The 23,092-nt window shown below is 46.2% G+C and overlaps 1 protein-coding gene and 1 long non-coding RNA gene across 2 annotated transcripts in view; one reads left to right on the forward strand and one right to left on the reverse strand.

Moving 5' to 3' along the window:
* Window positions 1-23,092, forward strand: part of LOC120921049 — a 209,468-nt gene that overhangs the window by 72,935 nt on the left and 113,441 nt on the right. The gene's annotated exons all lie outside the window — the stretch shown is intronic.
* Window positions 1-23,092, reverse strand: part of LOC120921047 (extracellular matrix protein 1-like) — a 54,747-nt gene that overhangs the window by 10,264 nt on the left and 21,391 nt on the right. The window contains exons 3-5 of the mRNA XM_040333661.1: window positions 17,752-18,041; window positions 8,955-9,422; window positions 5,055-5,275 (exon numbers count right to left, since the gene is read on the reverse strand). Of these exons, the coding sequence (XP_040189595.1) occupies window positions 5,055-5,275; window positions 8,955-9,422; window positions 17,752-18,041 (979 nt within the window). The remainder of the gene's footprint in view (window positions 1-5,054; window positions 5,276-8,954; window positions 9,423-17,751; window positions 18,042-23,092) is intronic.

The following is a 23,092-nucleotide window of genomic DNA, read 5'->3' on the forward strand; positions in this document are numbered from 1 at the left end:
GCCTAGACTGAGAAAAAGATTTTTTTTTAAAAAAAATTTGGGGTATTTATTGTAGCAACAAGTAAAAAATTGTTTTTTTTTTTCAAAATTGTCGCTCTTTTTTTGTTTATAGCGCAAAAAAATAAAAACCGCAGAGGTGATCAAATACCACCAAAAGAAAGCTCTATTTGTGGGGAAAAAAGGACGTACATTTTATTTGGGAGCCACGTCGCACGACTGCGCAATTGTGAGTTAAAGCGTCGCAGTGCCGGAAGCTGAAATTTCACCTGGGCAGGAGGGGGGTATAGGTGCCCAGTAAGCAAGTGGTTAAATCATATCCTGCTTTGTCCAGTTTTGACTTCCATCTAATGCCAAGCACTGAGCATTTGGTGTGTTTTATCATTATACCAAAGCTGATCAGCATAAATGTAAAGAGAAGAAAAAAACATAACATTCTTTGTGAATGGATGATGACCCATGGTGAAAGCATACTAGTCTCCAGGAAATAAACAGCTTCAGTGACTAAGCAAAGAAAAATGTAAATAAATCTGTGCAATAAATACACAGTATACAGTTTATAATAAAATGCATAGTTTGGTTATACGTGGTTACAAATGGATATTGATTTTGAGTAGCTGCAAATCAAACTAACTCTGCAATATGTTGTTTACCCCACAAGGTGGCAGCATAAACCATAATTGTGACTGCCAAGAGCGGTTGTGTCATATAAACCATTATTATTTGATATTTAGGCCCAGATTCACATAGAGCGGCATAACTTTAAGCGGGCGTAGCGTATCGTATTTATGCTACGCCGCCGCAACTTAGAGAGGCAATTGCAGTATTCACAAAGCACTTGCGTCCTAAGTTTCGGCGGCGTAGCGTAAATGTGCCGGCGTAAGCGCGCCTAAATCAAATGAGGAAGAGGTGGGCGTGTTTTATGTAAACTAATCATGACCCCACGTAAATTACGCTTTTTACGAACGGCGCATGCTCAGTATCATGTCGAATTTTCAAAGTAAATTGCGCCCGCTCAATGCTTAGTCAACGTGAATGTAACCTTCGCCCAGCCCCATTCACGGACGACTTACGCAAACGACGTAAAATACGATCCTGTTCGTACGTTTCCGACGTCCATACCTAACATGACTTACCCCTGCTTTATGAGGGGTAACTTTACGCCGGCGTATGTCTTACGTAAACGACGTATCTTGATACGCCGGGCGCACGTACGTTCGTGAATCGGCGTATCTAGCTCATTTGCATATTCTACACGGAAATCTACGGAACCGCCACCTAGTGGCCAGCATAAATATGCACCCTAAGATACAACGGCGTAGGAGACTTGCGCCGCTCGTATCTAGGCAACTGTGAGGCGCATCTGATTCTATGAATCAGGCGCCGAGTTGCGACGGCCCGCATTCGGAGTTACGACGGCGTATCTGGAGATACGCCGTCGTAACTCCTTTGTGTATAATATTGTATGTTGCTATGCTTCTTAGCCCTAATGAAGGGGGAGTTGTGAGCGCCTGGAACACGTTAGCTGCCATAACATTCCCAGCTGCTTTGGAGCCAGAGAATAGTCAAAAAATAAAAATATCCCTTCTAAATCACATCGGTCACAAAAGCAAACCGCGTATTTAAGGTCAGAAGACGGTCAGTTCGCCTAATATGTTATTTTAAATGGGGTCAGCGTGCTCGCCCCCTCCCTTGAGACTACATCCCTGCGGGGAGAAGCTGTGCACACAGCATCTCCACGCAGGGATGTAGCCCCAAGGAAGGGGGCGATCACGCTGACTAACCCCCAGCCAGAACGGTTCAGATGATGGGAGAAAGCTTACTGAGGAGGAACAGGAAGTGAGAAATCCAGACAAAGAAAAAAAACATTTAGAAGGGAAATCGAAAGAAAAGGTAAGTGAACCAACAATGCACTAGCTTAGAGACCAAAGAAAAAAGGGGGCAGTAGGACTATTGCGGTACAAAGTTGAGTAGGTGAACTCGCACAGAGTAGATAGAATAAAAGTTTATAAATTTATTAGCATGGTATCAAACAAGATAAAAAACAACAAAACATGGACAATAAAATTACAAAGTATTGTAATGACCACACAGGTCACCGAAAGTGATAAACCCCTGGAATGGGAAAATCACGGTGAAGGTAGGGGTCACGAGCAGGATTCTCAACTAGTTTCGCGACAGACGTCGCTTCGTCAGGAGAGTTTTTCAAAAATTTATCAAAATACAATCATTGACTGCTAGAGAAAGGTTGAAACAGGAAGGTATTTCAACCTACACAAAAACATCATCTTACAACATGAAAACAAGAAAAAGAAACTGAGTAGGTGTTAAGACCGCGTCAGTTGTATAGGACTTTATGGTGTGTCGTGTCTGGGATAGGTGAGCTAATGATTCAAAGTATAGCATTGTATAGAAAAATATCACAATTTATTTAAAATACATAAAACAAATAAGCGTACAAATGAATAAAATCAATGGTTGCCCTGTTAGACGAGATGCAATTGATAGTTAGATGAATAAGATGCTAGTCGCCGACATGTTTCGCAAGGAGCGTCTTCTGGGCGCCGCAATCATCTATAAAGCATTCTCATCTAATAATATGTAAATAAAGATAAATTAGTCACATATAATATTTCACGGGCAAAAAGTGTACAATTCAATAGTTGATTCTTATATTGATACAGAAACAGTTAATAAATATAAATACATGCTCACCAGCAACTGTAGAGTAGCACACCCCGTCAGCAAAGACATATGAGGTGCAGCATAGGGGAGATGGATATGATCACAGGGTGGAAGCTTGCCTAAGCTACAACTTAAACCCCCTGCGGGAGTCAGATCCGCAGGGTTTTGAGTGAAATCGTTCCCCTGGTTAGTTTCAAAAAGTAAAAGGTACGACAACGAAGCTAACTAACCAGGGGAACGATTTCACTCAAAACCCTGCGGATCTGACTCCCGCAGGGGGTTTAAGTTGTAGCTTAGGCAAGCTTCCACCCTGTGATCATATCCATCTCCCCTATGCTGCACCTCATATGTCTTTGCTGACGGGGTGTGCTACTCTACAGTTGCTGGTGAGCATGTATTTATATTTATTAACTGTTTCTGTATCAATATAAGAATCAACTATTGAATTGTACACTTTTTGCCCGTGAAATATTATATGTGACTAATTTATCTTTATTTACATACTAGCTGAATACCCGGCGTTTCCCGGTCTTCCTATCTTAACCTTTTGGGGAGGAAAATCATAGTAATATAAATAAACCCATCTTTTATATAAGGGTGTAGGTAAGGGTTAATTTAACTGTCATATTTTTATTTGGCATATAAGTAATATGTGTAGCAGGTATTATTGAAATATCTCCAGGCGTACAGAAGTTATGTGGGAACATACATTTCCCATTGATTTGCATGGGACTTTAAACAAAAACCCCGACCCTCACAAATGGGGGTAGTTAAGGGATAAATTAACTATCCTATAGTTTAAGTGGACATATAAGTAACATGTGACCAAGTGTTATCGAAATATGTACAGCCGTTTGGAAGTTATGAAGTAACATGTATTTCCCATAGAGTTGAATGGGACTTTAAAGGAAAACCCCGACCATGGCAAATGGGGGTGGGTAAGGGTTAAACCACCTATCCTATGTTTGTTGCTGACATATAAGTAACCTGTGTGCCAAGTTTCATGTTAATATCTTTAGCCGTTTGGACGTGATGCTGGAACATACATACATACATACATGCACACACACACGTTGAGTTTTATATATATAGATTATTAGATGAGAATGCTTTATAGATGATTGCGGCGCCCAGAAGACGCTCCTTGCGAAACATGTCGGCGACTAGCATCTTATTCATCTAACTATCAATTGCATCTCGTCTAACAGGGCAACCATTGATTTTATTCATTTGTACGCTTATTTGTTTTATGTATTTTAAATAAATTGTGATATTTTTCTATACAACGCTATACTTTGAATCATTAGCTCACCTATCCCAGACACGACACACCATAAAGTCCTATACCACTGACGCGGTCTTAACACCTACTCAGTTTCTTTTTCTTGTTTTCATGTTTTAATTATTAAGGACTGGTGCAGGACTGTCTGTGTTGGAAACCAACCATACAAATCTTTCAAATATCATCTTACAACATATACATATTGGTGACACCCGCTAGAGGGGTGACACTTTTTTTTTTTTTTTTTTAGCTGACATGCCCAGCCTGCCCTGTGCAATCCCAGCCTGCCCTGTACCACCCCAGCCTGCCCTGTGCCACCCCAGCCTGCCCTGTATCACCCAGCCTGCCCTGTACCACCCCAGCCTGCCCTTTACCACCCTAAACAGCCCTATACCACCCCAGCCTGCCCTGAACCCCCCAAAACACCCCTGTACCACTCCAGCCTGCCCTGTGCCACCACAGCCTGCCCTGTGCCACCCCAAACTTTCCCATGCCACCCCAACTTGCCCTGTGCCACCCTAACTTGCCCTGTACCAACCCAATCTGCCCTATGCCACCATAACTTGCCCTATACCACCCCAACCTGCCCAATGCCACCCTAACTTGCCCTGTACCACCCCAACCTTTCCCATGCCATCCCAAATTGCCCTATGCCACCCTAACTTGCACTATACCACCCCAACCTGCCCTGTACCACCCTAACTTTCCCTATACCACCCCAACCTGCCCTATGCAACCCTAACTTGCCCTATACCACCCCAAACTACCCTATATCACCCCAACATGCCCTATACCACCTTAACCTGTCCTATACCACCCCACTACACCAACCTGCCACTATACCACTCTATACTACCCTAACCTGCCACTATACTGCCCTATACTATCATTTACAGGGGCTGGTTTGGGGTGCACCCGTGCGCTGCCTGCTTGGTGTTGGGCAGCCTAGACAGAGGGGGGGACACCATGTTTTACCGCACCGGGTGACACCAACCCTAGTGACGCCACCGATTGGGGACTAGGACTGTCCCTGGAAGAGGCGTTGGCATTACCGGTGGTTTAGAGACATAATATACTGAACAGTACGTACTGTTTAGTGAGGAGCTTGCACTCTGAGCAGATCTTCTCCAGGATGCCGTCTGTGATATTGCTGAGGTTCAGGCTTTCCACCTCTTTGTCATATTCTGGGAATGGGGCCTCACTGGCAAAACAGCGGAACATACTTTCTTGGTCGTTCTTCTTACAACAATCGTGATGCTTGGTCTTCACTTCCAGCTCTTTTTCGCAAAACTTGGACAGAGTCTGCTGCCACTATATGACAAAAAAAAGACAAAAAAGAGGATATAAAACACACAGGGCACGAAGGTCCACCATATTTGTTATAATCATTGGACACCTAAGTTCCCGAGAAGCTGGTAAATGTCATGTGGTGGTTTAAAGGCCCATACTCACGATCGGACTTTGACAACAAAGGTCCAAAAGATGTGTTTCATCGGACAATCCGACCGTCTGTATGCTCAGCCCATTGTTTTCAGTTTTTCAACGGACAAATGTTCGATGTGCATGCTCTAAAACTTTTCGACAACAAACGTGTTTCGTCGGATCATCCTATCGTGTGTACGCACAAGTCCATCGGACTAAAGTCCAAAGTACAAACACGCATGCTCAGAACCAATGCTAAACATCAGACAACAATAGCAGGAGTTGCCCAAAGGGTGGCGGTAAAGGGCTGAAAAACCACGTGGTTTGGTGAAAGTTGGCTGAAAATGTTCTGCCGTGTGCATGCAGAACAAGTTCACGGCCAACGCCCCTTTGGACCAAATTCCACGGAAAAGTCAGATGGAAGTCCGATCGTGTGTATGAGGCTTAAATTGGGAGTTCACCCGAAAAACAATTTAACATTAGATTGAGGCTCATTTTGGCAAGGGGAATCGTTTGTTTTTGTTTTTTTAATTCGAAGCAGTACTTACCGTTTTAGAGAGCGATCTTCTCCGCCGCTTCCGGGTATGGTCTTCGGGACTGGGCATTCCTATTTGATTGACAGGCTTCCGACGGTCGCATACAACGCGTCACGAGTAGCCGAAAGAAGCGGAACGTCGGTGCGGCTCTATACGGCGCCTGCGCACCGACGTTCGGCTACTTTCGGAAAATCGTGACGCGCTGTATGCGACCGTCGGAAGCCTGTCAATCAAATAGGAACGCCCAGTCCCGAAGACCATACCTGGAAGCGGCGGAGAAGATCGCTCTCTAAAACGGTAAGTACAGCTTCGATTAAAAAAAAAACACCCGATTCCCCTTCACAAAATGAGCCTCAATCTAATGTTAAAAATAGAGTTTTTGGGTGAACCTCCACTTTAAGGTTTTCATAAGAGCCCTAGAGCTCCAGGAATCAATGTTTTTAGATATAAAATGTGCTGCTTCTTATTGGCTTAGGCTCGTTCAGGAAAGAACTGGGTGTGCATTGTACCTGATGTTCAACTGCTGAAAATTCCCAAACCAAAGGCCTATTTGGACGGTATCCAAAATGGCGTGTCCTCTAGTGTCCTGTCCTACCTTGAAGATAAGGCTTAGCTTTTCTATGTGTTTTCGCTGTTCCACGCAATGCAATCTTTATAGCCTGGCATCTTGGGAGCACACAGTAGGTGGTTATATGAAAAATTTATGTTAATCATGTTTTTTAAAGGATTCGCTCACACTGGTGCCCAGGGGGAGCAGATGGGTGATATTAAGATGCAATTTTTGATTTTAACCACTTAAAGCGGGGGTTCACCCTGTTAAAAAAAAAAAAATGTTTTTTTTTATTAGACCATTACATTCGGCATCGTAGCGCGAGCTACGGTATGCCGGTCTTACATTTTTTATCCCCGTACTCACTGTGCTATGGCTCATTGAAGATTCCGGGGAATGGGCGTTCCTATGGTGAGAGAAGGTGATTGACGGCCGGCCCTGGCACGTCACGCTTCTCCGGAAATAGCCGAAATAGGCTTGGCTATTCACGGCGCCTGCGCATAGCCTGTGCGCAGGCGCCGTGAAGAGCCGAGACCTACTCCGGCTGTCTTCGGGGAGCGTGACGTGCCAGAGCCGGCCGTCAATCATCCTCCCTCTCCATAGGCACGCCCATTCCCCGCGGGAGTCGGATTCTTCAATGATCGATAGCACAGTGAGTACGGGGATTAAAAATTTAAGACCGGCATACCGTAGCTCGCGCTACGATGCCGAATGTAATGGTATAATGATGTGAAGGAGGGTGAACCACCGCTTTAAGACCCGGACCAAAATGCAGGTAAAGAACCCGGCCAGTTTTTGCGATTCGGCACTGCGTCGCTTTAACTGACAATTGCGCGGTCGTGCGGCATGACTCCCAAACAAAATTGGCGTCCTTTTTTACCCACAAATTGACCGGGAGGCCCAAAAATTGGTCTAATGCCCGGTACACACGATCTGATTATCGGACGAATGGTCGCCTTTTTTTTTTTTTTGCATGCTAATCTCATGTCGAATCTGATGAGTTTACTAAAGTTACGAAAAGTCTCGTACGTCAGAATAAAAATTCGTAAGTGATGTCATGTGTTGTAATGCATTTGTATTGCATTTTCGAACGACAGCTGTACTGATTAAACGAAAAATCTTACAATCTGGCATTGTACGAAAAAAAATTCCATGCATGTCCGATAGAATAATATCGGATGAACTCTACTGATTGGCTCTTGAAAGCTCTGTACTAACGATCTGAATAGCGTACGATCAATTCCAAAGCGGAATTCTTCGTATGATTTCCGGATCGTGTGTATGGGGCATTACACAGGGGGCATTTAATGACCCCACCTGCCACTGTGCATCCAAATACTGAGATCAGTGGCCCGGATTCAGAGAGCAGTTACAACGGCGTATCTCCGTATACGCCGTCGTAACTCTGAGTTGCGGCGTCGTATCTATGCGCCTGATTCATAGAATCAGTTACGCATAGATTTCCCTAAGATCCGACCGCCGTAAGTGTCTTACACCGTCGTATCTTAGGCTGCATATTTACGCTGGCCGCTAGGTGGCGCTTCCGTATATTTACACAAGGAATATGTAAATTAGGTAGATACGCCGATTTAGAAACGTACGTCGCATTTTGTTACGTCGTTTGCGTTAGGCTTTTTCCGGCGTAAAGTTACCCCTGCTATATGAGGGGTATCCTATGTTAAGTATGGACGTCGTTCCCGCATTTTGAAAATTTTACGTTGTTTGCGTAAGTCGTTTACGAATAGGGCTGTACGTAGGTTACGTTCACGTCTAAAGCAATGACGATTTGCGGCGTAATTTCGAGCATGCGCACTGGGATTCTTTCACGAACGCCGCATGCGCCGTTCAAAAAAAAACGTCAAATACGCAGGGTCACACTAAATTTAAATAAAACACGCCCACATCATCCACATTCGAATTAGGCGGGCTTACGCCGGACAACATACGTTACGCCGCCGTAACATAGGGCGCAAGTTCTTTCTGAATACGGAACTTGCGCCCTAATTTACGGCGGCCTAACGTATCTGAGATACGTTACGCCCGCGGATAGATACTTCATTGTATCTGAATCCGGGCCAATATGTTTTCACATTCCTCATATGTGACATTACTCGTTCTCAACTTGTTTTTTGGTATATGAACACAGAGACGGCTCTCTAATTGGGCAAATTAGGCGGTCGCCAAAGGCCTCGTACTCACAGGGGCCTCGCGGCCGCCTAATTTGCCTGTGATCAATACTAATGTCGGCGTCATCGGATCTCTCTATTACCCCTCCTTCTTTCTCACCTCCCCCTCTCTCCCCCCTCGTGCATTGGCTGAATTTGTCTGATGGGTGAGGAAGGTGCCCTGGAAGTGGAGCCGATCACCTGTGTGCTAGATCCGTGCTTTTTCTGCAGCCATATTTTTTATTTTTCCCCCATTATGGGCGTAACACATTTAAAAGAAAAAAAGAAAAAACACTATACGTGGTTGCGTCACTGACCCCGGTATGCGCACAGGTCACATCTTCAGATTTGCAGCACTTTCTGAGTGCATTCTCCATGTTGTTGATGGCTTTAGCCCGCCGTACGTAGTGCCCGAAGCCACTTTTGGGCATTTCGGTGTCGGAGTACAGAGGGCGATATTTCCTTAGCTTGCACAGGTTCTGGATGTTGCTGGCTTTGGGTTCTCCGGGTGGGAAGGCCAGGTCTGAAATCCTGAATTTGCTTTCTGGGTTATTTAGGCACGTGGGTGAGCTAGGAGAGCAAGGTCTCAGGCTGCGTGGCATGGGCACAGATTGGAGGTCTGCACTGCCGATCTCCAGCGAGGGCGCAGAGCTGCTGTAGTTGGGGTTTGGGGCCTCGTCGGTGAAGCAGGTCTCCCTTTCTACACCAGTCTTCTTGCAGCAGTGGAAGTGACGGGTCTTTACTGAAAATTCATCTGTGCAGAAATCGTCAAGGGCATTTTCCCACTAGAATAGAGCAGATGATTACATTACCGCAACAACTACAGCTGGTCAAGTTTAGTACGTATTCTTTTGAGAATTCATAAACTTATCTTTACATTTTTATTTTTTTAATAGAAATCAAACATTTTACAAATACCACATACAGTTGAACCTCGGATTACGAGCATATTCCGTTCCAGGAGAATCCTCGTAATCCAAAGTACTCGCATATCAAAGCGAGTTTTCCCATTGAAGTCAATGGAAACTAAAATAATTTGTTTCCGCATTGACTTCAATGGGATGCAATACCGAATGCGGCCAGAGGTGGGTGGGGCGCCAGAGACCGATTAAAACGGCTTGTTTCCTGCGCCCCGTACCTCAGGCCAAATTAGGTACTGCAGGCCAATGTTTGGCTCTGCTCGGCTTCTGCGCCCCCATCCCTCAGGCCAAGTGGGGTACTGCAGGCCTATTTAGCTTGAATTTAGACATTTGCATACCAAGTCATAATAAAAAAATAAAAAAAAGTTGCTCGCAAATCAAAACGCTCTCAAACCAAGTTACTCTTAAACCAAATTTTCCACTGTATGGCCATTTATGGACAGCTGACCATCACACCTACAACTATATAGCCAATTTATTGAGATTATGGGCCAGATTCTCAAAGGACTTACGACGGCGTATCTCCACGTACGCCGCCCTAAGTCCGAATGCGAGCGGTCATATCTATGCACCTGATTCTTAGAATCAGTTCCGCATAGATTTGGCCAAGATACGAGCGCCGTCGTATCTTGGGTGCATATTTACGCTGGCCGCAAGGGGCGCTTCCGTATATTTATGCGTCCAATATGTATATTAGGTAGATACGCCGATTCACGAACGTACTTGCGCCCGACGTTTACGTTAAGCTTACGTCCGGCATAAAGTTACCCCTGCTATATGAGGCGCAGCCAATGCAAAGTATGGACGTCCGCAAGCATATCTTTTTACGTAAGTCGTACTTGAATGGGGCTGTGCGTAGGTTACGTTCACGTCACAGGCATTGGGCCTGGCGTATCTTAGGGCGTAAATTCGACGTGATACTAAGCATGCGCACGCATGCGCCGTACGATCAGTGCGACATTTACGTGGGGTCACGGCTCATTTTAATAAAACACACCCACCACTTCCACATTTGAATTACGCGGGCTTACGCCGGCCGATTTACGCTACGCCGCCACAACTTACGGAGCAAGTGCTTTGTGAATACTGCACTTGCCTGTCTAAGTTGCGGCGGCGTAGCGTAAATAGGATATGCTACGCCCAACTAAAGATACGCTCTCCTACGTGAATCTGGACCTATGTCTTTATCTTTCCAGTGAAGGGTACAGTTAAAGCACGCAAAGACATTTTAGAACTGTGTGGCTCCTACCGTGTGATAGAAGTTTGGTGAATGCCCTTTTCTATTACAACATGGCTGCTTCCCCTGGTGCACAAAACCAGTGTCATAAAGACATGGCTTGAAGAGCTTCACGTAGAGCACATATGTCAAACACGAGGCCCATGGGCCGAATCCAGCCCGCCAGGTCTTGTCATGTGACTCTCACACCAAGTTTTGCAGCCTCAACATTGCAGACCTCTATTCCGCCACCTCTGGTCAGCCAGCTCACTCTCCATTCACGGTCCTTGTCACTTGTAACGCTAAAGTGTTTACAAGGGACAGCTTTGCTCTCAGCAGCTCCCAGAACTAAAAGATCCCAGTATGCACTCATGGCGGGGACAAATCTCCGGAATCTGAGCGAGGGATTGATGTACCTGCAAGGCGAGACAGAACCGCCTACACAGCGAAGTACTACAGCCAGGCCAGATAGGGGACATGTGGGGAAGCTTTGGGATGGGGGGGGGGAATTGGGGTTGTACACTACAGCATACTCCTAAACCCTGCACCCTGGACGTAGCACAGCCCTAAACCCTGCCCCCTGGACGTAGCACTGCCCTTAACCATGCACCCTGGACGTAGCACAGCCCTAAACCCTGGATGTAGCACAGCCCTGAACCCTGCACCCTGGACGTAGCACAGCCCTGAACCCTGCACCCTGGACGTAGCACAGCCCTGAACCCTGCACCCTGGACGTAGCACAGCCCTGAACCCTGCACCCTGGACGTAGCACAGCCCTGAACCCTGCACCCTGGACGTAGCACAGCCCTGAACCCTGCACCCTGGACGTAGCACAGCCCTGAACCCTGCACCCTGGACGTAGCACAGCCCTAAACCCTGCACCCTGGACGTAGCACAGCCCTAAACCCTGCACCCTGGACGTAGCACAGCCCTAAACCCTGCACCCTGGACGTAGCACAGCCCTAAACCCTGCACCCTGGATGTAGCACAGCCCTAAACCCTGCACCCTGGACGTAGCACAGCCCTAAACCCTGCACCCTGGACGTAGCACAGCCCTAAACCCTGCACCTTGTGCATAGGGTACCCCTGGAACTGCACTCTGTATGTAGCACAATCCTGAACTCTGCATTCTGTATATAGCACAATCCTTAACTCTGCATTCTGTATATAGCACAATCCTTAACTCTGCATTCTGTATATAGCACAATCCTTAACTCTGCATTCTGTATATAGCACAATCCTTAACTCTGCATTCTGTATATAGCACAATCCTTAACTCTGCATTCTGTACGTAGCACAATCCTTAACTCTGCATACTCCTGAACCCTGCATTCAACAGGCCCTTTGAGGGCAACCATACTGCGAATGCAGCCCGCAGTGAAACTGAGTTTGACTACCCTGGTGTAGAGGAACTTGAATAACTTACTGAGCCCTAACCCCAACCCTACTGAACACTTGATAAACTGGAATGCTGAATGAGAGCCAGGTTACATTAGTACCCAACCTTACAATTGCACTTTTAACTGAATGAACACAAAATCCCAAAGACAGACCCCAAAATCTTGTAAAAAGCTTCACAGAAGTGTAGGGACTGTTAGGCCGCGTACACACACAGACCGCTTTCATCGGTCAAAACCGATCGTGTGTGGGCCCCATAGGTTATTTAACCTTCGGTTAAAAAAAAAAAATTGCTTTGAAATTTAACTGATGGATTCAAAACCGATAGGTCAAAACCGATCGTTAGTATGCAAAACCATCGGTTAAAAACCTGCGCATGCTCAGAATCAAGTCGACGCATGCTTGGAAGCATTGAACTTAGTTTTTTTCAGCACGTCGTTGTGTTTTACGTCACCGCGTTCTGACACGATCGGTTATTTAACCTATGGTGTGTAGGCGTGACGGATCAGTCAGCTTCATCGGTTAACCTATGACAACCGTCCTTCAGACCGTTTTCATCGGATGGACTGATCGTGTGTACGAGCCTTTATAGGTCAGATGGTTCCGTTTCTCCTCGGAGACCAGGAGCATTGTGCCTTCTTAACCACTTCCGGACCGCCGCATGTACATTTACGTCGGCAGAATGGCACAGACAGGCACATTGGCGTACATGTACGTCCCTGCCTAGACGTGGGTCGGGGGTCCAATCGGGACCCCCCCCCCCGCTAAATGCGGCGGTCGGATTCCTGCGGGGAGCGATCCGGGACGAGGGCGCGGCTATTCGTTTCTAGCCGCCCCCTCGCGATCGGTCCCCGGAGCTGAAGAACGGGGAGAGCCGCATGTAAACACGGCTTCCCCGTGCTTCACTGTGGCAGCTGCATCGATCGAGTGATCCCTTTTATAGGGAGATTCGATCAATGACGTCAGACCTACAGCCACACCCCCCTTCAGTTGTAAACACACACTAGGTGAACCCTAACTCCTACAGCGCCCCCTGTGGTTAACTCCCAAACTGCAACTGTCATTTTCACAATAAACAATGCAATTTAAATGCATTTTTTGCTGTGAAAATGACAATGGTCCCAAAAATGTGTCAAAATTGTCCGAAGTGTCCGCCATAATGTCGCAGTCACAAAAAAAATCGCTGACCGCCACCATTAGTAGTAAAAATAATAATAATAATAAAACTATCCCCTATTTTGTAAACGCTATACATTTTGCGCAAACCAATCGATAAACGCTTATTGCGATTTTTTTTTTACCAAAAATAGGTAGAAGAATATGTATCGGCCTAAACTGAGGGGAAAAAAATTGTATATATGTTTTTGGGGGATATTTATTATAGCAAAAAGTAAAAAATATTGCATTTTTTTAAAAATTGACGCTCTATTTTTGTTTATAGCGCAAAAAATAAAAACTGCAGAGGTGATCAAATACTACCAAAAGAAAGCTCTATTTGTGGGGGAAAAAGGACGCCAATTTTGTTTGGAAAACAACGTCGCACGACCGCGCAATTGTCTGTTAAAGCGACGCAGTGCCGAATTGTAAAAACCCCTTGGGTCATTTAGCAGCATATTGGTCCGGTCCTTAAGTGGTTAATGGGACTAATTTTGCTGTCTGTAATCTGATCTTCAGGTTATTGTATAGCACAGCTTGAGAAAGCAACTGCTAATCTGAACTGCCATCTGCTGGCTGCAGATGGTAAAGGTGAAATATTGTATGCTATACATTTACCTGAATCAGATCTTGGTATTCATATCTGTAACTGCTGGACAAGTGTGCAGAAATGTAAATTTCACCAATTTGGTTTGGACACTACCACCTCCCTCAACATGTCACCCTTCATATAGGTAAACCAAGATAAAATTCTCCCATAATGCAAGTTTTCCCTTTAGGTCACATGATTAGGTTTGCCAGACTGTTAAAGTGCCTTGAAAAAGTATTCATACCCCTTGAAAAGTTTCCACATTGTCATGTTACAACCAAAAACGTAAATGTATTTTATTGGGATTTTATGTGATATAGACCAGTGATGGTGAACCTTGGCACCCCAGATGTTTTAGAACTACAGTTCCCATGATGCTCAACTACACTGCAGAGTGCATAAGCATCATGGGAAATGTAGTTCCAAAACATCTGGGGTGTCAAGGTTCGCCATCACTGTGATAGACCAACACAAAGTGGCACAGAATTGTGAAGTGGAAGGAAAATGAGTCACTTTGTAGAACCTCCTTTCGCTGCAATTACAGCTGCAAGTCTTTTTGGCGATGTCTCTACCAGCTTTGCACATCTAGAGAGGGACATTTTTGCCCATTCTGCTCTGCAAGATATCTCAAGCTCTGTCAGATTGGATGGAGAGCGTCTGAAGAGCAATTTTCAAGTCTTGCCACAGATTGTCAATTGGATTTAGGTCTGGACTGTGACTGGGCTATTCTAACACATGAATATTCTTTGATCTAAACCATTCCATTGTAGCTCTGGCTGTATGTTTAGGGTCGTTGTCCTGCTGGAAGGTGAACCTCCACCCCATCCTCAAGTCTTTTGCAGACTCTATTGGCTAGATTCAGGTACGTTGGTGTAACTTTGCGGCGGCGTAGCTTAAGGAATTTAAGCTACGCCGCCGTAAGTTAGCGAGGCAAGTACATGATTCACAATGTACTTGCCTGCTAAGGTAGGTCGGCGTAGCCTGAATCGGCGGGCGTAAGGGCGCCTAATTCAAATGTGTTTGAGGGGGGCGTGTTTTATGTTAATGGCGTTTGTAAGTTTTTTTTTACTGTGCATGCGCCGGGCGCCTACATTTCCCAGTGTGCATTGCGGCTAAGTACGCCGCACGGGCCTATTGATTTTGATGTAGACGTAAACTACGTAAATCACGATTCAGAGACGACTTGCGCAAACGACGTAAAAAATTCGAATTTCGACGCGGGAACGGCGGCCATACTTGACATTACTATTCCAATAGGGCCTAGCTCTAACTTTACGTGGCCTATCTCTTACGTAAACGGCGTAAAAGTACTGCGTCGGCCTGGCGTACGTTCGTGAATCGGCGTATCTCCTCATTTACATATTCTACGCCGACTGTATTGGAAGCGCCACCTAGCGGCCATCCAAAATATTGCAATCTAAGATAGGACGGCACAAGCCGTCGTATCTTAGATATGTTTAAGCGTATCTCTGTTTGAGCATACACTTAAACATAAGTCGGCGTAGATTCTGAGTTAGGTCGACTTATCTACTGATAAGCCGACCTAACTCTTACTGAATCAACCTAAATATGGTTTTCTTCTAAGATTGCCCTGTTTTTGGCTTCATCCATCTTCACATCAACTCTGACCAGCTTCCCTGTCCCTGTTGAAGAAAAGCATCCCCACCACATGATGCTGCCTCCACCATGTTTCACAGTGGGGATGGCATGATAGTGCAGGGTTTAGTTTTCTGCCACACAGCATTTTGCTTTTAGGCCAAGATGTTCAATGTTGGTCTCATCTGACCAGAGCACCTTCTTCCACGTGTTTGCTGTGTCCCCCACATGGTTTCTCACAAACTGCAAACAGGACTTCTTGTGGCTTTCTGCAATGGCTTTTTTGCCACTCTTCCATAAAGGGCAGATTTGTGAAGTGCACAACTATAGTTTTCCTGTGTACAAATTCTCCCCTCTGAGCTGTGGATCTCTGTACCTCCTCCAGAGTTACCATGGGCCTCTTGGCTGCTTCTCTGCTGAATGTTCTCCTTGCCCCCGGCCTGTCAGTTTAGGTGGACGGCCATGTCTTGGTGGGTTTGCAGTTGTACCATACGCTTTCCATTTTCAGATGATGGATTGAACAGAGCTCTGTGCGATGTTCAACGCTTGGGATACTTTTATTAACCTAACCCTGCTTTAAACCTCTCCACAACTTTATCCCTGACCTGTTTGGTGTGTTCCTTGGCCTTCATGATGATGTTTGTTCACTAAGGTTCTCTAACCTCTGAGGGCTTCACAGAACAGCTGTATTAACACTAAGATTACATTACACACAGCTGGACTCTATTTACTAATTAGGTGACTTCTGAAGGCAAATGGTGGCACTAGCTTTTAGCTAGGGGTAACAGAGTAAAGGGGGCTGAATACAAATGCATGCCACACTTTTCACATATTTGTAAAATATGTTGAAAACCATTTATAATTTTCCTTCCACTTCACAATTATGTGCCACTTTGTGTTGGTCTATCACCATAGGTGTGCGCAGCCTTTGGCATTAGGGTGTGCACCCCAAAGCTCAAACACACTCTACCAATCACTCACGATGTTCATTTAAAAAATGGGGAGGGGCCAGTAAATGGCATATTTACTGGCCCCTTCCCCCACTCAGCCTAAAACATCCACAGTAACAACCGGTGGGAGAGGAGGGAAGCTGGCAGTGCTGTGGGGAGAAGGAGAGAGGGCCAGGTCAGTAAGGGGATCTGTTCTGCACAGGGTGAATAGGGTGTGACTGGCACACCTGGCACACCCTATGCACACGCCTATGTCCATCACATAAAATCTCAATAAAATACATTTACGTTTTTTGGTTGTAACTAGGGTTGTCCCGATACCGATACCAGTATCGGGACCGATACCGAGTATTTGCGGGAGTATTTGAGGGAAAACAGCTATTCAAACGAAAGCTGCCTGTAATGTTCGCCGCACAGTGATTAACGCGGCGGCATCATCATTAGGTATGGGGAACATGGCTGGATATATGTGGGGGGACATGGCTGCATATATGTGGGGGGACATGGCTGCATATATGGGGGACATGGCTGCATATATGGGGGACATGGCTGCATATATGTGGGGGGACATGGCTGCATATATGGGGGACATGGCTGCATATATGTGGGGGGACATGGCTGCATATATGTGGGGGGACATGGCTGCATATATGGGGGACATGGCTGCATATATGTGGGGGGACATGGCTGCATATATGTGGGGGGACATGGCTGCATATATGTGGGGGGACATGGCTGCATATATGTGGGGGGACATGGCTGCATATATGTGGGGGGACATGGCTGCATATATGTGGGGGGACATGGCTGCATATATGTGGGGGGACATGGCTGCATATATGTGGGGGACATGGCTGCATATATGTGGGGGACATGGCTGCATATGTTTGGAGACATGGCTGCATATATGTGGGGGACATGGCTGCATATGGGGGGACATGGCTGCATTTGTGGGGGGACATGGCTGCATTTGGGGACACATTTAAAAAAAAGTATCGGTATTCGGTATCGGCGAGTACATAAAAAAAAAAGTATCGGTACTTGTACTCGGTCCTAAAAAAGTGGTATCGGGACAACCCTAGTTGTAACATGACAAAATGTGGAAAATTTCAGGGGGTATGAATACTTTTTCAAGGCACTGTAAAATTGTCAGTCAAAGATGGTTGACAGTAATTCATATAACATTTTTGCTGCTGAATACTTGACTTTAATTCTACTTTACTGGTGCTAGAAACTAGTCATGTCTGCCTGTTTACGGACTATGAAAGGATGAACAGAATGGAGACTTACTGCTTTCAGTGCACAGGTCAGTTTCTCAGACTGACGGCAGCACCTGGCGTATTCCTCCTCCACGTTGTTAATGGCGTGCCCTTGTCTGCTGAGGTGAGAGAACCCTGAACGGGGAAGGTTCTCAGCACCATAGGAAATGATTGGCCGGGTCTTCCTGCAGATATTGCCGATATTGGCTCTACTGGGTTTGCCTGGAGGGAAATCTTTCAAGTTGTTGTTTATGGATGGTCCGGGCCTTCTGCCACGTGGTGACAATACTGGTTCACCCCGGATCAGGAGAGGAAGTTCAACTACAAGAAGAGACAAGGGATATACTCATTATTATTAACAGCAACCATAATCTATATAAGTAGAATACGAACACAACAATCGAAAGATACATTACAATTCTAGATCTGCACTTTGGGGCATTTGCACCCACAGGTTTACCTGCTATCAGGGCCGTTTGAAGGAATTTGGGGGCCCCAAGCAAAACAGACTCGGAGGCCCCCCCGCAAGCACGCAAAGCCCCCCCCATGTTCTTTTTACCCCCCCCCCGGCCACCCTACCTGGTCCATACCGCGCGGCAGGAGATTCAGTTTCCTGCTCCCGGTCGGACTGAAAGGAAGTGAGCACTCAGTGTGCACTTCCTGTCAGTCCAGCCAGGAACAGGAAACTGAATCTCCTGTACTGCGCGGTACCCGGCCGAAGTCCGGACTGACAGGCAGGGATGGACTGGCCATTGGGACTACAGGGAGTTTCCCGGTGGGCCGAAGGCTCAGTGGGCCGGCTTCAGTGACAGCGGACTGCCGCCCCCTCCGCTCCTCTGTCTCTGCCTCCCCACAGCGCTCACCTGGGGGGGAACAAAGAAGCAGGGGGAGGACCAGAGGAGCATGGGGGGGACGACAGGGGAGCATGGGGGGAGGAGACAGACAGCTGACTCAACAGCTATGGCCTGGGAGTTTCTCACTTCTGTCTAATCTTGTCACATAAGGGGGGCACCAAACTGATTCTTTGCCCCGGGTGAAATAATGTCTAGCTTCCCCACTGGTACTGCCTAAAAGAGTACCAGTACCAGCCTGGGTGGCTGGGGGGGGGGTGCGGGAGTTGTCCGGCCGCCATGGGAGAGACCTGTCAAAATGGGCCAGTCTGGATGAAGTCCAGGGCCAAATTTCTGTCCCAGTCCAGCCCTGCTGACAGGATGAAGGAAGAGGAGCTCGGCCATGCTACAGAGAATGGGAAGTGACGACTCGAGGCAGCAGTGCTGCAGGCTCTCTACAGAGTGTCAGGCGGCTGCAGCATATAGGAAACGCGGCAAGGGCCCTGCTTGGGGCCCCAGGCCAGCTCGGGGCCCCAAGCATTTGCTTGGTTTGCCTGCCTTGTAGCGATGGGCCTGCCTGCTATACTATTCAGTCATCAGCTACATAAGAGAATACCTCTCCCGATTATACATCCGACTTCTTACAATTGCAGTTTCTTAGTATCTGAATCATTTACTGAAGGTAGATAGAGATTGTTGCCTAAAAGCCACCATAGCGTCCCATAATTGTTGTGGACTATACCATGAGGTCTGAGAGACAGCCCCCAGTAGCCATCTTCCTTCATCCATGCACCTTCTCCAGAGAACTCCACACCTATTCAGCTGCAATTCTAATGTCAGCCTAATGGAAACATCGCCGGTATGTTTATAATCCCTTTCTCTAGTTAGACTAGTGTGTTAGGACTGTATATTGTGTATACTGATTGTATGTTATTTCTTTTACTCTAACTTACCTGCAATAAAAGTTTTTTAAAAAAAGAACCTTGCGCCTGCCTCAGCGAGTTGTTAGGGGAGGAGAGTTAGCTGTCTGTCTAATTATATATCAGCCACATATAGTGAGGGCAGAACACCAAGGTTCTCAAATGGTCCAAAGCTTTATTCACATGGTACACATAGGGAAATGTTTGAGCCACGCAGGGCCCCTTCATCAGGCAAGGGAGTGTCACTTGGACAAGAAACCAAAGGTGCGTGGACCTAGCACATTATCCTTAAGCAAAAAGGTATTTATTTGAATAAAAAAGTATTATACTTGCAAACATAGACATGATGGCCCAGATTCAGATACAAATGTGTATCTTTATGCGGGCGTAGCGTATCTCCTATACGCTACGCCGCTGTAACTTTGTGAGCCGCGTGTGGTATTCAGAAAGATTCTGCTCCCAAAGTTACGGAGGCGTAGCGTATAAGGGCCGGCGTAAGCCCGCCTAATTCAAATATTGAAGATGTGGGCGTGTTTTATTTAAATTATGTGTGACCCCACGTAATTGACGTTTCTAACGAACGGCGCCGTCCGTGAACGTATCCCAGTGCGCATGCTCCAAATTACGCCGCAATAGTCAATGCTTTCGACGTGAACGAAAATTACGCACAGCCCTATTCGCGAACGACTTGCGCAAACGACGTAATAGACGGAAAATTCGACGCTGGCCCGACGTCCATACTTAACATTTCGTACGCCTCATATAAGGCTTACTTAAACGACGTAAAAAAATGCGCCGGGCGCACGTACGTTTCTGAATCGGCGTATCTAGGTCATTTGCATATTCTACGTGGAAATCTACGGAAGCGCCCCTAGCGGCCAGCGTAAAATTGCACACAATTATACGCCGGCGTATGCATGTTACGTCGGCGGAGGAAGCCTATTTTTTAAGCGTATCTGCCTTTGAGAATCGGCGTAAGGATACGACGGCGCAGTTTTTAAATTACGGCGGCATATCTGGAGATACGCCGCCGTATCTCCTTTCTGAATCCGGGCCAATAAATGCATTTCTTAACAGGTCCTCCACATGAGTCCGTGTAATTGTTCACACCACATGAGATGACCTCTGTGGAGGCATTAGCTGGCTAACGCGTTTCGAGAACTTCCTCTTCTTCATAGCCAGTGTCACTTGCCTGATGAAGGAACCGCTACGTGGTTCCAAAACTTTGCTCTATGTGTACCATGTGAATTAGGCTTTGGACCCTTTTGAGGAATTCTTGGAGTGCTGGTGACATTTCTTCACCGATTGTCTATGGTTTCCAGCCTGTAGTCATTACGGCATTACTAAACAGCCATTTTCAGGAATATTGTGCGTTGGGAATATTGCATTTGGATCTCTACAGGTTGGGCATATGTTATTGATCGATCATTTTCTCTTGGTCCATGTACCATATCTAGTGACTAGGAATGAGCTATAGTTTGGTCCAAACACTGGTTCTGACCGAACTTTTCTCAGACATTGGTCCACTCACCAGATGAACAGCACATTCCGCAGGAGCTGATCATCATATACAGTAGGGTTTTTCTCATGCCATTATATATGATGGCTTCCCTCTTCCTCTGTCAAGGTTGTTAAGGAAGCTGCAGTACTGGCATCCGCTGCTTCCTTAGCAACCAGTGACCATACCAGACCCCATTAAATTTACTTGCAGGAAATCACCGACCATGTAAGCAAAGTGTCCAGGGATAGTAAAAAAAAACTGGGGTTCACCCTTCATAATTTTTACGAGGTCCTTCTGGTCTGTTATGAATTTTAAGTGCGACCTCATACAAAAGAAAAAAGAAGAAATGGTGTGGCGTCCCCACCAAGTTTATATCAGACACAAAAAAATAAAGCGTGGGGTCCCCCCCCCAAAAAAAAAATCCACACCAGATCCTTATCTGAGCATGCAGGCTAACACCCTATCAGATTGAGCATTCTGACAGCTGAGCATTCTAGTTATAAGCTATACCCGTGGTCTCCAAACTGCGGCCCTGGGACCAGATTTATTTATTTTGCCTTTATTTGGCCCTTGGGGCACTATTCCACCACCTGACGCCAATGATGGAGCACCATTTCCCCTACTGACATCAATGGGCCACTGTTCGGTTCTTCTCATTGACAATGGGGCACTATTCCTCCCATTAAAACCAATGATGGGGCACCGATGCCAGGACATTTTCTACTAACACTGGCCACAGTCTGGCCCCCCTAAAGCCTGAAGGGCAGTAAACTGGCCCTTTGCTTAGAAAGTTGGGAGACCCCTAAGCTGTACAATAACCTACAGGAAAGATCCTTCATCAACATTGTTTAGAATGGATGGAGGAATAGATGTATTGCTAGTTTTAGTAGATCTAAGGCCCCGTACACACGACCGGATCTATCCGCTGGGATTTATCCGCAGATCAGTTCCAGCGGATAGATCCGGTGGTGTGTACGTCCGAGCGGACATTTATCGGCGGAAAAAATTCCAGCCGTCGGATTTCCAGCGGATAAAAATTTCTTAGCATGCTAAGAAATCTATCCGCTGGAATCCTGTCCAGCGGATTGATCCGGTGGTCTGTACAGACTCACCGGATCAATCCGTCCGCTCCTCTCCCTCGTAATGATTCGACGCATGCGTGGAAGTCTTTATCTTCCAGCGTTGCGCACGTCGCCGCGTCATCATCGCGGCGACGGCGCGACACGTCACCGCGGATGGATTCCGCGTGGATTTCGATCTGATGGTTAATACAACCATCAGATCAAAATCCGCCAGAGGATTTATCCGCTGGAACGGTCCGGAGGACCGTTTCCAGCGGATAATCCTCTCGTGTGTACGGGGCCTTAAGGTGATAATCCAGAGATTGCACAATAACATTGTGTCCTATGTGGGCATCTTTAATTTCAGAAAAAGCTGAATTCAGAAAAGTCAGAATGTTGAGAATTCTACTTGAGCAAGATGAGTGAGTTCAGGGAGCTGGTTCGGGGCAGTGCAAAGGTTTACCACCATGTGCAAAATGCTGATAGAAATCAGACTTTACCATTCAGCGACAATATAAAAATAATGAAAATTGATTGCCGATTTATTGATAATGGGTAACTGGCCCTTTACGTTTTATTGATGTTTGCTCTATGAGATAAACATGTTTGTGTTTTCCTAAACAGCCCTTGGGATAACCCTGTATGTGCCCTGTATTTGTGTTGGTTACTTGGATGGGGCCTCACCTGGATGGTAAACAGGAACGCCTCATATATGTGTGCTTGGGCATTAAGTAACAATCGCAGCTGGCGTATGGTAACATGTGACTATAATCTTGCCTGATGAGCTCAGTAAGACTCCAGCACACAACCACGGAGCCCCATACCACCCACAAGCAGGGCACAGTAATAGGAAATAAGGCAGCTGATATTGCTGACTTGTTTCTGAAGGTCCAAAATTCAGGCGTCCTGACACTTCCCTGGCTGCATGCTTGTCCTGTGCTAGTGAATGAAGGATAAGGACATATTTATTTTCAAATATTAAGTCCACAGTAGCAGCTCCTATATCGCAGCTATGTTTAGAGAAAAATAAAAAAAAGTTACGAGTTTTTACCAAATTTTC

Source organism: Rana temporaria, chromosome 13, assembly GCF_905171775.1.
Source record: "Rana temporaria chromosome 13, aRanTem1.1, whole genome shotgun sequence".
Classification (NCBI taxonomy): Eukaryota; Metazoa; Chordata; class Amphibia; order Anura; family Ranidae; genus Rana; species Rana temporaria.